The sequence below is a fragment of the Ceratotherium simum genome, chromosome 15, assembly GCF_057802395.1.
Source record: "Ceratotherium simum simum isolate JZ-2026a chromosome 15, ASM5780239v1, whole genome shotgun sequence".
NCBI lineage: Eukaryota > Metazoa > Chordata > Mammalia > Perissodactyla > Rhinocerotidae > Ceratotherium > Ceratotherium simum.
This window is the reverse complement of record NC_141914.1, coordinates 55,341,254-55,353,887: the sequence shown is the minus strand read 5'-3', so window position 1 is coordinate 55,353,887 and position 12,634 is coordinate 55,341,254. Positions and strand designations below refer to the sequence as shown.

General features: G+C 44.7%; 1 protein-coding gene across 2 annotated transcripts in view; it reads right to left on the bottom strand.

Annotated features, from left to right (window-relative positions):
* Positions 1–1,764: 1,764 nt before the first annotated feature.
* The window catches only part of SLITRK3 (SLIT and NTRK like family member 3), a 150,305-nt gene continuing 139,435 nt past the window's right edge, over positions 1,765–12,634 (bottom strand). Inside the window, exons 1-2 of one of the 2 annotated variants that reach the window (XM_004424782.3) lie at positions 10,858–10,970; positions 1,765–5,234 (exon numbers count right to left, since the gene is read on the bottom strand). In XM_004424782.3, the coding sequence (XP_004424839.1) occupies positions 2,274–5,216 (2,943 nt within the window). In that variant the 5' untranslated portion in view covers positions 5,217–5,234; positions 10,858–10,970 and the 3' untranslated portion in view covers positions 1,765–2,273. Of the gene's footprint in view, positions 5,235–10,857; positions 10,971–12,634 lie in introns of those variants that run through there. The other variant, XM_087440085.1, reaches the window with a different exon arrangement.

Genomic DNA, 12,634 nt, shown 5'->3' with positions numbered 1-12,634 from the left:
AATCAAGAGATATGTAAATATGTTCTAGACATTCATGGGACTTTTTTTTTTAAGTACAATGCCTTAGTTTTATATCAGTCTCATAGCTTTAGAAGCTGCTAGTCTTCTTTTTTTATGGAAAGAAAATGTGATGTAAGGCATCAGTGACTTGTGGTGAATTACATTCAACACATAATGATAATTTTCTACTGAGGGCAGCTTGAGGAACCATAACAGAGAACGCAGGCCTCACTGCACAGTTCCGCAGCTACAGGGTCTGTGAATCTCTGGGGCTCTGCTGCCCTCTACTGGCCTAATGAGAGAAGTGCCTGCCTCAAAGCTCTCCGGTTTCTTTGTATTGGTTTAGTTTCCTCCACAAACAAGATACTGGCACCTTAAAAATCCGATTTTCTTTGGTTTCACTCACATGTAAATGGATCATAACTTGAATTATTGTCAGATTACTTTTGCAACATCATTTTAATGTCATACAGAAAGAAAAACTCACTTAGCATCCTCTATCTTAGTTCAAGCATGACTGGGGCCAGTTGCAGTAAGTGGTTGGAAAAATCAGTAGCTAAATATAACAGTGACAACTGTCACAATTAACAGAATCCTGATAGTCAAATTGGCTCCAAGGCCTTAGATTTTGATTGGTTAGTGTGTGTGTGTGTGTGTGTGTGTGTGTGTGTAATTTTAGTGCACATTTTTTAAAAGAAGAGCAAGTTACTTTCCTTTTCCTTTATGTCGTTTACTATCTTCAGACGCATGGATCCTTGATTACCCCCTCCTAATTAATCCTGAACTTCTTAGCAATCTAGTTACTTTATTTTCTCTCAATTGCATACTGCCTAGGAAAAATGGTGCATCATTGGGGTACTAAGTTTGAAATTCATCATCCAAAAGAAGTGAACTATATAAATCAGATTTTTTTAACTCCCAATTATATCCTGGTATAGAATGTAGGTCGTGGGATATAAGATTTATCAACATCACAGTGCATCAAACTTGTTAATAAACTAGCTTTCTGTATAACAAATAAAAGAATTTTTTTAAAAAGTGGGAGCAGGAAAAGCATGGCATAGCTGGGATTTAAGGTTCAAGCTTTGTATCCTCTATATATAATGTATTATGTTTTTCAAAAACTTTTTATTAGGAAAGCTATACCAGACGCATAATCACTATACAATGATTAAACATTACCTTTACAATTTATAATCACTGAAATTACAGAATAAATATATGCACATTTCTTTTGAATCTTTGTGTGTGAGAGAGAAAACATTAAAAGTGCTTCCTACAAAGCTGTTAGTGATATATACCCAGTTGCTTTTTTATGTTTTTTTAATATTATATATATATAAGAAAGTGCAGATGTTCTCCAAAAAATCTTGGCATTAGGATGAAGTGTCACAAAGAGAGTGCTCATCCCTAGGGGTGCGCCTCCGGCTGTTCAACTGCCAGGCCTCCACATCAGTAGGATCCAGCCTTGAGTGTGACTTTTCCCAGGGTGGTGGGAGAGATGTCATGAGCTATACACTAGAGGTAAGGGGAAGGTGGCGCTATGGAGAGGAGAGGAATGGATCAAACCCAAACTAATGAGATTAGGTTGAATGGGAGTGGTGTGTGTGTGTGTGCGCGCCTGTGCCAGAAAGAAGAGGCTGCAGGTGTAGAGACCTAACTTTGAGCAGGGATTTGTGATTTGCGTGTGGATATGTGTATGAGAGAAAAAAGAGTGGGTGAGAACATTCGAGCAAGACCCGCCCCCTCCCTCCCCATCTTGCAGTTTCCAGGCATGCAGCAAACTGCATTGTTAATACATGTACAGAATCTGTGCCATGATGGGAAGAGGAAAGAAAGCCACAAATGTCAATTTGTTTTCCCCACTCCCTGTCAAACAAAACTACAACTAAAATAAAAAGTTACTGAAAATAAAAAGACACATTGAATTTTACTTAATTAGGATCAGTACAATGATCCCCAATATACCTTATACATGGCACAGTCAAAGTCTCGAGTTTCAGTATAAAAAAATAATGATAACATTTGCTGGCAAAAGTCTGCGAAGGCACTTCATTGATTAATGATCTGAGTATGGCCCTTCCTCCAAATCACATCTGAGAGGGGAGAGCATACATCTGTATTTTCTAGTTATCATGCGGTTTCAGTTCTGTTCAGGGCAGGAAAGTTTGTGAGAATGGACTTACTGGGACGGGTGTAAAGGAGCAGGGATATGTTTCTTTTATTTTCTTTTTCTTTTGAGGGAAAACCACTAATTTATTTTTCTTTTTCTGTTAGAACCTATATGTTGTCTTCTCCAGGACTTCGAGGTAATCTGGCTTGGTTTGAAGTTTGGCCCTTAACTCGAGGTAATCACTTTTTGGGGTTTGGTGGTCTGTGAAGCCCTTTCCAGCCGAGAAGAGAAGGGTTTCTTTGAGCCTGGCGTCCTGCTGTAAGTCTGGGTATTGCATGCCAGGAGGGTGGACGTGCAGTTCCTTTAATTTGGGCACTGTGCCATAGAGACAGTCCATGAATCCCACTGTGCAGGGGGCTGGCTGTGGCCTCTCTCGGTCTAGTAGCATACTGCCACCACCGCAGCCTCCCCCAGGAGGAAACAGCACCACCCCACCATTCTTCTCGTGGTGGCGGAACCCAGCCAAGTCTCCCCCAGTTGCCGCAACTACCCCTGACACCCCACCAACTGCTGGGTGGTGAGGGTGAGGATGATGATGATTCACCGTCACTATGGTGTTGAGCTGGGAGCTGGACACTGCCAGGGCCCACTCCTTTTCTTTTTCCAGCAAGGTCCGGTAGTTGCTGTGGTTGTCCTTGGGTGTCTCAGCAAACTGCTCACTTCCTAGGAGAACCTCACCCATTCCTGGTGCTTGTGTCCCAGGCCCCCCACGTTCTGCACTCCCTGCCTCCTGGACTGATGAAACAGCCACCTCCTCCTCCTCACGAGGCTTGTAGATGGGGTTGTTGCACATCTGAGTAACTGGATGGGGGATGTACTCATATACATGACCCACAGGAGGGGCCTTCTCTGGGGAGGAAAGAGTTGGTCGGCCTCCACCTCCACTTCCACCTCCACCACCTCCACCATCCTCAAAAAGCCGGTGGCACTGCATCTGGATGCCAGTAAGGTCCACACCTTCCTGACGCTTGCTTCTAAAGGGGAGCTTCTTCCGGCGTCGTCGGAGCACATAAGCAAAGAGGCCTGCAGCAACAAAGACTGCTGAAAAAAACAGAACCAGCAGGCTGAGAATCAAGACGGAAAGTGGCACAGGGCCCCCAGGGGGAGAGAACTCATAAGGTGATGCACTTGTTGGACTCCCAGCAAGGTGAGAATCTCCAGGCTGGGCTGGGGATGCTCCAGCTGGTGGGATGTGCAGCATCTCTGGGCAGAGAACTTCCAGCTCAATAGTGCGCACATCACGGTGGGTGAGGTTCTCAGGGCTCCCGCAGAGCACATCGCCCACCACACTGACTGAGCTGATGGTTTCTATCCACTGTTTGAAGGGGACCAGGTCACAGGTACAGTCCCAAGGATTCTCATTGAGGTCTATCTGGACAATGGCATTCAAGTGTTCTAGGACACCAGCCACAGGAAGGTAGAGGAAGTAGTTCTTTCTCAAGTTGAGCCGAGCCAGGGATGTGCCTGCAAAGGCATCTGTTGGCAGGGTCCTCAGCAAGTTATTGTTGAGGAATAGCAGCTTCAAGTTGGGCATGAGGCTGAAGGCTGCAGGCTGGATTTCCCGGATGACGTTAAACTCAAAGTACAAGTAGTGCAAACTCTGTAGGCCTCGGAACATGCCTGGTGTCAGCTTCTCGATATCATTGCCATTGAGGAAGAGGCTCTTTAGGTTGGGCAAGTTAATGAAGGCCCCATCCTGGACATAAGAAATACGATTGTTCCCCAGATGCAAGAGATCCAAGGAAGAGAAATTCCAGAAATCAGAACGGTATATTTTCTGAATCAGATTGCTACTCAGGTACAGTTTCTTGGCATTCAGTGGCCTTGGAAGGAGTTCAGAAATGTTATTAAATCCTCGCTCTTTGCAGTTGACAGTCAAGCCAAGGTCATTGATGTGCAAATTACAGGTACACCCAGTAGGGCATATAATGGGAATGGGGGGTCTAGTCTGGTAAGGAGCAATGGGAGGTTGATTTGGACCGGGATATAGGGCTTGGGATGTGGAGGGTGGCCTTGGTGTTCGGGGCTGTTTGGTGGGCTTGGGCTGTTTATTGGAGGACCTGTATTCAACAGAGGAAGCAGTAAAATGGACAGAGGACAGCATTGAGGAAGGCTTAGTTGGCCATGCATTCTCCTTGCTTGATGACAAGTGGGGGATCCCCAAACTAGCCTCCACCTCAGAGTCAGACAACAAAGGACAGAGTTCTGTCTTCCTGATTTCTCGAAGGTCCTTTCCATGGAAATGGAAAGGGGTCTCACAAGTGATATCTCCCACCAGGGCAGTGTAAGGAATGCGTTCCAGCCAACTCTTCAGTTGCACAATCTCACATGTACAGTTCCAAGGATTTTCTTCCAGCTGGAGCTCCATCAGGCTTCTGCCAATGTGGTCTAGCATTCCTCGGTAAAAAAGAACCTTTAACCTGTTCCCACGTAGGTCCAAATGAGTTAAGGAGACAGCCTTAAATAAATTGGTTGGAAGCATGGGGATGAGATTATCATTTAAAATCAGAACCCGCAATTTACTTAGGTTCCGAAATGCCCCACTCTCAATACGTTTAATAACATTGTAATCTGCCTGCAGATATTCCAGACTTTCCAAGCCAAGGAAGGTGTCATTTCTGAAGACGTCTAGTTTGTTCTCATGTAGATACAGCCTTTTTAAAATCTTAAGACCATTGAAAGCTCCTGTTTGAATGTCCTGCAATGCATTGTTCCCAAGGTTAATGGACACCGCGTTATTCAAATGAAGAAAACTGTTGGTGTACAATTTCCTCATTGAATTCCTCTGCAGATACAGTTTAAAAGGTCTTGACCAGAACTCAGTAATCTGACTAATATTTGTAAATCCTTTACTGTCACAATGTATATGAAAGAGGCTTTCTTTAACTTCACAGTAGCATGGATCAAAACAGGGCTCGTCTATTTCCTCTGAGTCTTCTATCAGGGGAATCGGGGTAGTCCATCCTAGAGCAATTGTGCTTAGAAGAATTATCCACAACATCCTCCCTCTGTGAAGCATCTCAGCTATGGAAGGTTTCATCATTCGTGGTTGATTACAAAACTGCAACAGAAATAAAGATGCAGATTTTTAGCTTTTAGTCATGCACTATTATAATTGACTCCTATACGTGGGGCTTTTTAAGAGTAATATAGAAACTTTAGTAGTATTGAACTGACACTCAAAACGACCTACCAACATGCTTACTATGTCCTGTATTTTAAACTTAGGAGACTCTGAAATATTGTACCATGTGATGATGACATTTTCCTGAACCAAGCCATACTTGGTAAAGGGCATACAACACGAGGCACTCTTCATTGCCTCTTAGAGCAAGCAGGGACCTGGTTTACGGTGATGCCTTTTACATACAAGCAGATTAAGTAATAATGGCAATAATTTGGCGATTACACCTGTTTGTCTGTTAAAACTCATATTGGTATCAGAGGTACCCATTATAGATCTGATTGGAAATCTGATAGAAAAAAAATGTTCTTTAAACTATAGGTTTCTGCTAATAAAAAGACATGGCATACCCCAAAGTTGTTAGATTAAAGAGTATAATAAAGTATGAGCCCATGGCCCAACATCAGATGTTGAGATGTATAAGGTGATTGGTATCTCGGAAAAACTTAAGACTTCTCTTAAGAAATGATAACAACATGCTTAATTATAGTGTATGCTCAGTAACACACTATGCCCCCCACCTCCTTTTGCCCAAGCTCAGATTATTAACATCTCCTTTAATTAGATAATTTCTACATATTTGTACCATTTGGCTGTTTAAACCCTTTAGGAGTGATTAGCCTTTCTAAAGAACAAGCCCATGAGATTGTCAGAGCTAAAGATAGTGACAGCTAAAGGCTGCTGAGCCTGGGAGTGTCTGTATTAGACACTTGCAGAGCTTAGTTTGGAATGTGTATCTATGCCTTCAAGATCAACTGAGGAGCCCTGTAAAAAGCTGGAATGGCAGGTGGCTGGTTAGAGGAAAGGTGGGTAGTTCAAGGCAAGAAAAGGTGGAAACCTTGATTCTTACCTGCCGATAAATGATCTGTCACATGAACACATTTCAAGAAAGACATCATTCTTTTCCAGTGAGAAGAACAAATATAGTGCCCTATTCTAATAATACAGAGCCTTCCTCTCTGGCTCTTTCCTTGCCTTATATCATCAGTATATGAAAATGCGTACATAAATAAATTATAATAATGCAGTTTTATTAGATTGCCCTTTCTGAGTCACTGAAATATCGATCAAAATTGAATGGTTGTTTTTAATCAATAAAAATAAACCAGAGTCTTTGGCATATATTTTTCCTCTACACGTAGGTACATACATTAAGGAAATACTTCGTCAACCCTCTAACTTAAAACACAATGATATAATTCAAAGGGAGAGTGAAAAGAATGAATCTTCACATTCAACTTGCATATAATGTACATAGCTGTAAGGAAAGGAGAACCCATGAGAAAGCAATGAGAAATCTGCCTCAGGCATGCAATACTCAATTTTTAGAAACAATTAAATGAAAAAAAGAGAGAAGGCAGATGAGGCTACATTGCAGTATCAGTCTTCCCTGTCTCCCTTATAAAATATTAAAATCTACTTAAGTTCTTTCTTTTTCACCATGCTTTTTTAAAAATGTTTTTCTTGTTTTTGAGGTCCCTGAGATTTAGGCAAGAAAGGCTCCAGATATCTTTGACTTACCTATTTGGCAGGAGATTTTTTTTTTTTTAAGCATAGAACATTGAGAGAAAAAAAAAAAAAGCTTGAGTTGAAGGATTCTCTCTTTCCCCCTCTCTCCCTCCCTTTTACTGAAGCTGAAGCGAAGGGGGATGGGTGGGGGGGCTAAGAGAAAAAAATAAAAGGCAGCAAGCTTGAGACGTGCTGGGAATGCAATAGGCCTTTCAATGGGCTTCTTTAGGATGCAGAACTGCCGCTTGGCACACTCAGTAGAGGAGGGAGGAGAAAGGGCTGCTGCAGGCTTCCAGGTTCCCCGCCGCCGCCGCCGCCGCCGCCGCCGCGGCTGCTCTCTCTGGGTACTGACAGCACATCATTGGGCACTGAGAGGAAGGGCGGGAGGAAGGCAGGGGGAAAGCAGGCTCAATCACAGTGCAGAATCGCGGACTTCTCTGCGCTGGCTTTTTTTTTCTTTTTCTTTTTTAATATATGCTGTAACCCTGGATCCGGCTTTCCACGTCACCAAAATGAACTCCAAGAAGGGGAACGCGCTTAGCATGGGATCGGGCGCGAGCACTAGGAAGCCCTGAATGTACAGTGTTTGTGTGTGTGTGTGTGTGTGTGTGTGTTTAAGGGGAGAGAAGAAGTGGAGGGGTCGAGATGACAAATTGTCAAAATAAACAAGAAGGTAGAAGAGACCAACCTAGGGAAAACATTCCTTTGGTGGGGAAGGTGGAAATGGGAGAGGGGAAGCGGGTAGGCTTTTATTTTTTTCTTTTTCTTATTTTTTTTAAACTCTCAAGGAAAGCCTTGCCTGACTGGTTTGCTCCTCTAGTTCCCACAGCGCCTCTCTCTAGTGTAGACGGGTTGAAAAGTAAGACTGTTCTTCGATATTATCCTTTTCACAGCACAGACACTTCCCTGTAAAGATGGGGATAAGGGGAAATTCAGGTCCCCAAAGCAGAAGAGCTGAATCTAGCTGATTCTGCTTGGGTGTCCCAAATAAGAGCTCAGGTAGCCTGAGCGTCTTGGACCGAGTTTATCCTGCATTTTGCTTCGATCTTTTTGCACCAGGAATCCTTTTGTTGTGCTGCACCTCAAAGCCTTCGATTTCCCCTGGATTTAAAAGCCATGTGTTTGCTTCCACCTTTTAAAAAACAAAGACAAACCAATGCTCTGGAAAGAGATGCAGCCCACTTGGGTAACAATGGCACGTTTCACTTTTCTTCCACCGAAGACCTCGCGGGGATAGGGGGCAGCATTTCAAGGTCTAGATTCTTTATTATTTTTCTTTCTTTTCCCTTCCTTTTTTTTTGGGGGGGGGGATCAAATATTTCTTCGTGATATTTTGGGAAAGGAGATGGTAGGGAGTCGTAAGGATGGGGGTGATTGAGGGAAGATGTTGCAGTGAAGAGGGGCCATCAGATCACAGTTCACGGAACCCTCTAAGAGAAAATTTTAAAGGCTCAGCTGACGGTTCCACAGCCCTACCTGCTGGTTGGAAATGCAGCTTAGTGGGGAAACTGGAGAGATGGGAGTGTGCAGCAAAAGAGTCTAGTTCGCAGAACTGTGCGTCGTCGATGCCCCCCGCCCCCCAATCCTGTCATCAGCTCATGGAGAAGGGAGGGGCTTTCTGGTCGCTAAAGAACTGGCCTGAACCTCAGTTGCCCAAGGGCTCAAAGTTAGCCGGTGGAGATGGCATTCCCTTAAAGCGCTTTTACAAAATCAAATTTTAAAGAAAAACACGGCTTATGTATCAATTTCTTACCATTATAAATATATATAAATCACCTAACTCAACAAAACGTTCCGTAAAAGTCAGTCATAGGTGATATACATGATATTTTGCATTTAAAATGACCGCACCTGTGTCCACTGCTCCACAGTAGCTAAGATTGGAAACAGCGATCAGAGACTAACTAAGCAGGCGGACAGGATTCTCTAACATTCTACACCCTTAACATTCCAGACCTACCGTGTTTTTCAGATGGGTCTCAACCGAAAAGCGGACCAACACCGACAGCCTGAGTTCAGAAGCAGAGCAATCCCATCTCCTTCACCAGCTGCCCCCCACCCCCCCCACCCCCAAGACACACCACCTTCTGTACCCAGCGTGCAGAGGCGGTGACTGTTTCAGGGATGTTATCGGAACCCATGATGCGATGGAATCGATGGGTAATCAGGAGGCTTCCCGGAGCTTCCCAGTGAAGGTAAATGGCCCTCTCTGCAATCGTTCTCTGTTCTCTCTTGAGCCTACAACTCCCTAAGTTCTTGATTTGGGCCGTGACTTAAAAGCTATTTCCCCTTTTCCTTTGCTTTATCTCAGTATAGCCTGCCTAAGCGATAGGAAGAGCTCCAAAAGTTAGGGGGTGAAGGGCCTTGAGCCCCGGTTTTGTCCGCTTCCTGCTGGGAGCGCCAGGCAACATTTGTTTGTCCACCAGAGGACAAGAAGCTCTTTCTCCACACTGTGCCCCCTTCCCACCTCCCCCCTCCCCTTTGCCTGATCTCCAGCCCACTAATCTCTCCATATCTAAGATTAATATTCCAATATGGAAGCAAAACGATCTCCCCTGAACAAATAATTAAAATGCTGCATCATTCATTTTCTGAAGAGCTCTGAGCCTTCTACAGATGCTTTTCTAATCTGCTATCGCCAGGCGAAACGCACAATGGGTCTGTTTAGAAATGGAAAATGATTAAAAGCTCTAGCCGTTTTCCTTCTATCTTTTACAACACGAGTGAGCGATCCACTGGGGGAGGGGCCCTTTGCTCTGCCACCTGCCCTATTTATTGGAGTTACTTACGATTTCCTCCCCCAGAAGAGGGGTCCGAGGGGATGTATGTTAGTCTCCAACATCATTCCTTCTACCATGGTCCTTACAGCTAAATGATCCAGTTCAAAAATGCAACAAACCCCTAGCACCTGTGAGCGTAAAGACACAGCGGCCAAACTCTGTCTGCTTTACAATGCACATCCTACAAGCGAGAAATACTGGTTTCAATTAGGCAAAGTAGGAAAGGATGACGGCGAGTACCTATCCGTGCAGAGTGCTCACGATCTCCGAGGTTTGCTCCGAGGGGCTTCCCAGCGGGAGGTGCAAACTCTGGGAGGCTGAATTGTATCCATTATGCCGTAGCCTCGCAGTTTCTCCTCCTCCGGCCACCAACTTTCAGAAAGGCCACCAAATCACGCTTGTAATCCTTTTAAGTGTTTCCACCTTTGAGACTTGCAGGCAAATGGTCGCTGCATACCAGTGGGAGAGCCGGGCGCGCACCTAGCGCGGCGATGCCAGTGACAGGGAGCTCACGATCACAGCTCTATATGCCCTCGATGGCAGACAGACAACGTGAGTGTCCCAGGACTGGGTTCTTTGATTTAAAATCTCGATCCTCTAGATTATGTGGTGAGCTTCGCGGTGCCCGAGAGCCCTGGCTCGGTCTCGGGGTTTTCTCTCTCTCGCTTCCTGAAAGGTTGTCCACTCGCAGCACAATCCCTGCCCGAGGCCTCCTATCTGAGGAGATGGGACTAGCCCTTGTCTTCTCCGGGTGTCTTTGCTCTTGACTCTGGGTAGGTGGGAGTGGGGTTGGGTGGTGTGTAATTGAGAGAAGAGGGTGGGGAGGGGCGGGAAGGAGGCAGGAAGGGGGCGACTAGATCCTAGATCCCAGCATTGGCCAGACGACGACGGTGGTGGAGGGGGGAGAGAGAGAGAGGATACAAATACAACAGTATGGCTGTACAGACCAAATTCGCCTTGGATCTGGGGGATCTCGGGCAAAGCACGAAGGTGAAGCGATGCTGTTGGCAGCGAGTGAGCCCCCTGACAGCTCACCATTCAAGCACCCTTACTTCTCGAGCGCGAGAGGGTGGGGGGTGGGGAAGGGGACCGCGGAACCTTTCAGGCCAAGGAGACGCTCGCGGCGGCGGCATCTCTTAAGACTGACCTGCTTTAAAAGTGCCACTTTAATGGTCTAGGAAATAACTAAAATCGGATTACACGTTACTTACCAACGTGTGCACCCAAACTGGGAGCGCCAGGTCGGGTACTGGGAGGCAATATACGAAACGTCCGGCTGGAACCCGAATGCAAATCCATCAGCCGCCCCCAAATCGCACACGGAGGTAGCGGCGCTGGGGAGCCCCCAGATCAGCCCATCGCGGGAGCCTCCGCCAGCTTGTGCCCCCCGCACCCCCGGCCCCTCCTCCGCGCCAACTGTGTAAATCAGGCGCCGCAGTCCTGTCGCCGCGCATCGCAGGCAAATCCCTGCTTAGGAAGCAAGGAAGCAAGTGATGTCTCTCTCTCCTCTCTCTCTCTTTCTCCTTTATCGGTCACAATCTGGCAGCTCTACAAAGAGAAACCCTGTAAATTAGAGTGACAGGAAGTCAGAATTCTGTATCTGTGGATTGGTTTTAACTTTTATTTGCAAATGAGAGATGGCTGTTTGGAAAATTACAGCCCAGGCCCGAGGGGGGTGGGCGGGCAGGGTGTTCAAATTAAGAGCATCTAAGCCGTGTTGGTGGGCGGTATCGCTAAACGCCTCCTAGAAGCTGTTTCAAAGAGATTTGCTGTAGCCCCCCACCTTCATGATACATAGGTGACAGTTAGAAAGTACACATTTCCTCATCTGTTTACACTTGCTAAGAGGGAGGAAAATAAAACTGTAGTGTGAGGGAAGGTGTGAGGGGTATTTGGTTACCGTTTCGTGACAAATTAAATAAGGACACTTGAACAATTATTGCACATATGTGAAAGTATTCTTACAACATTGTATACCCATTGGAGGTGACCATTACCCCCACTGCAGTCATACTAATGCAGTCATTTAATGCTCCGTTCAGTCTGCAGTGTAAACCAACGCAGTTCTTTTTAATAGATCCCTTTCATCAGCGACTGTGTTGGAAAGAGGGCGAGCTTCCACTAACTCCCAAACTGAATAGGGGGTAGTCTGGGAATCAGCTCTTACCTCGTGCGGTTTCTTCCCGAAGTGAGTGCAATAAATTGTCCAGGACAAGCGAAGTTGTGTAGCTATTACAATTGTAGACGTAAAATGAGCTCGACCTTATTTTCAAAAGCTTTCAAAGGAACTCTTAACAACCCATGCAAAGAGACAGTACTCTCTTTTAATTTATGTATGAAAACCTTAGAGAAATAGGCCTGGAGATATGATTTTAGCCTTTATTTAATGGACTTTCTATATGCTATGTTATATCATTGTTACTCTATATTATATACATATAATACCATAAGTGTTCCATATTACTTTCCTTAAAAGAGAAAAGGGGATGGAACTGGTCATTGTGAAGAGCAGTGGCCTGTGGAATTTTTGGGATTTTATGTAGATATTAGCCAAATTCAGTATAGCAACTGGTTTGGTTATGCATGAAGTGTGAGTTTAGACCGCTTTTTAAAAAATAACATGCTTATGATGTTTCAATTTGTTCTCCAAAATACTCGTGTCCTTTAAGATTATTTAGATTAACAAGGTATCTACAAGGACCTAGAAAGTGATAAAAGCGCCACGATATCAAAACCTATTCTTTGAAATATAGTTTTTCAGATGTACTGAATGGCATGAATTCTAAACCTCTCTTTGGTGTTTTCTTGGATTATAAATGCTTCCCTGTGAATTTTATATTATGTGAAGACATGGGTATGAAAAGAACATTTGTTTTGGGTTTTTCATTCACTAGGTCTTGAAATGAGTTTTAAAGAGGTATATCCAGGAAAAGTTGCAAAAAAGGTCCATCTCTATAACAAATCAGGCTGATTTAGGAGAAATCAAGC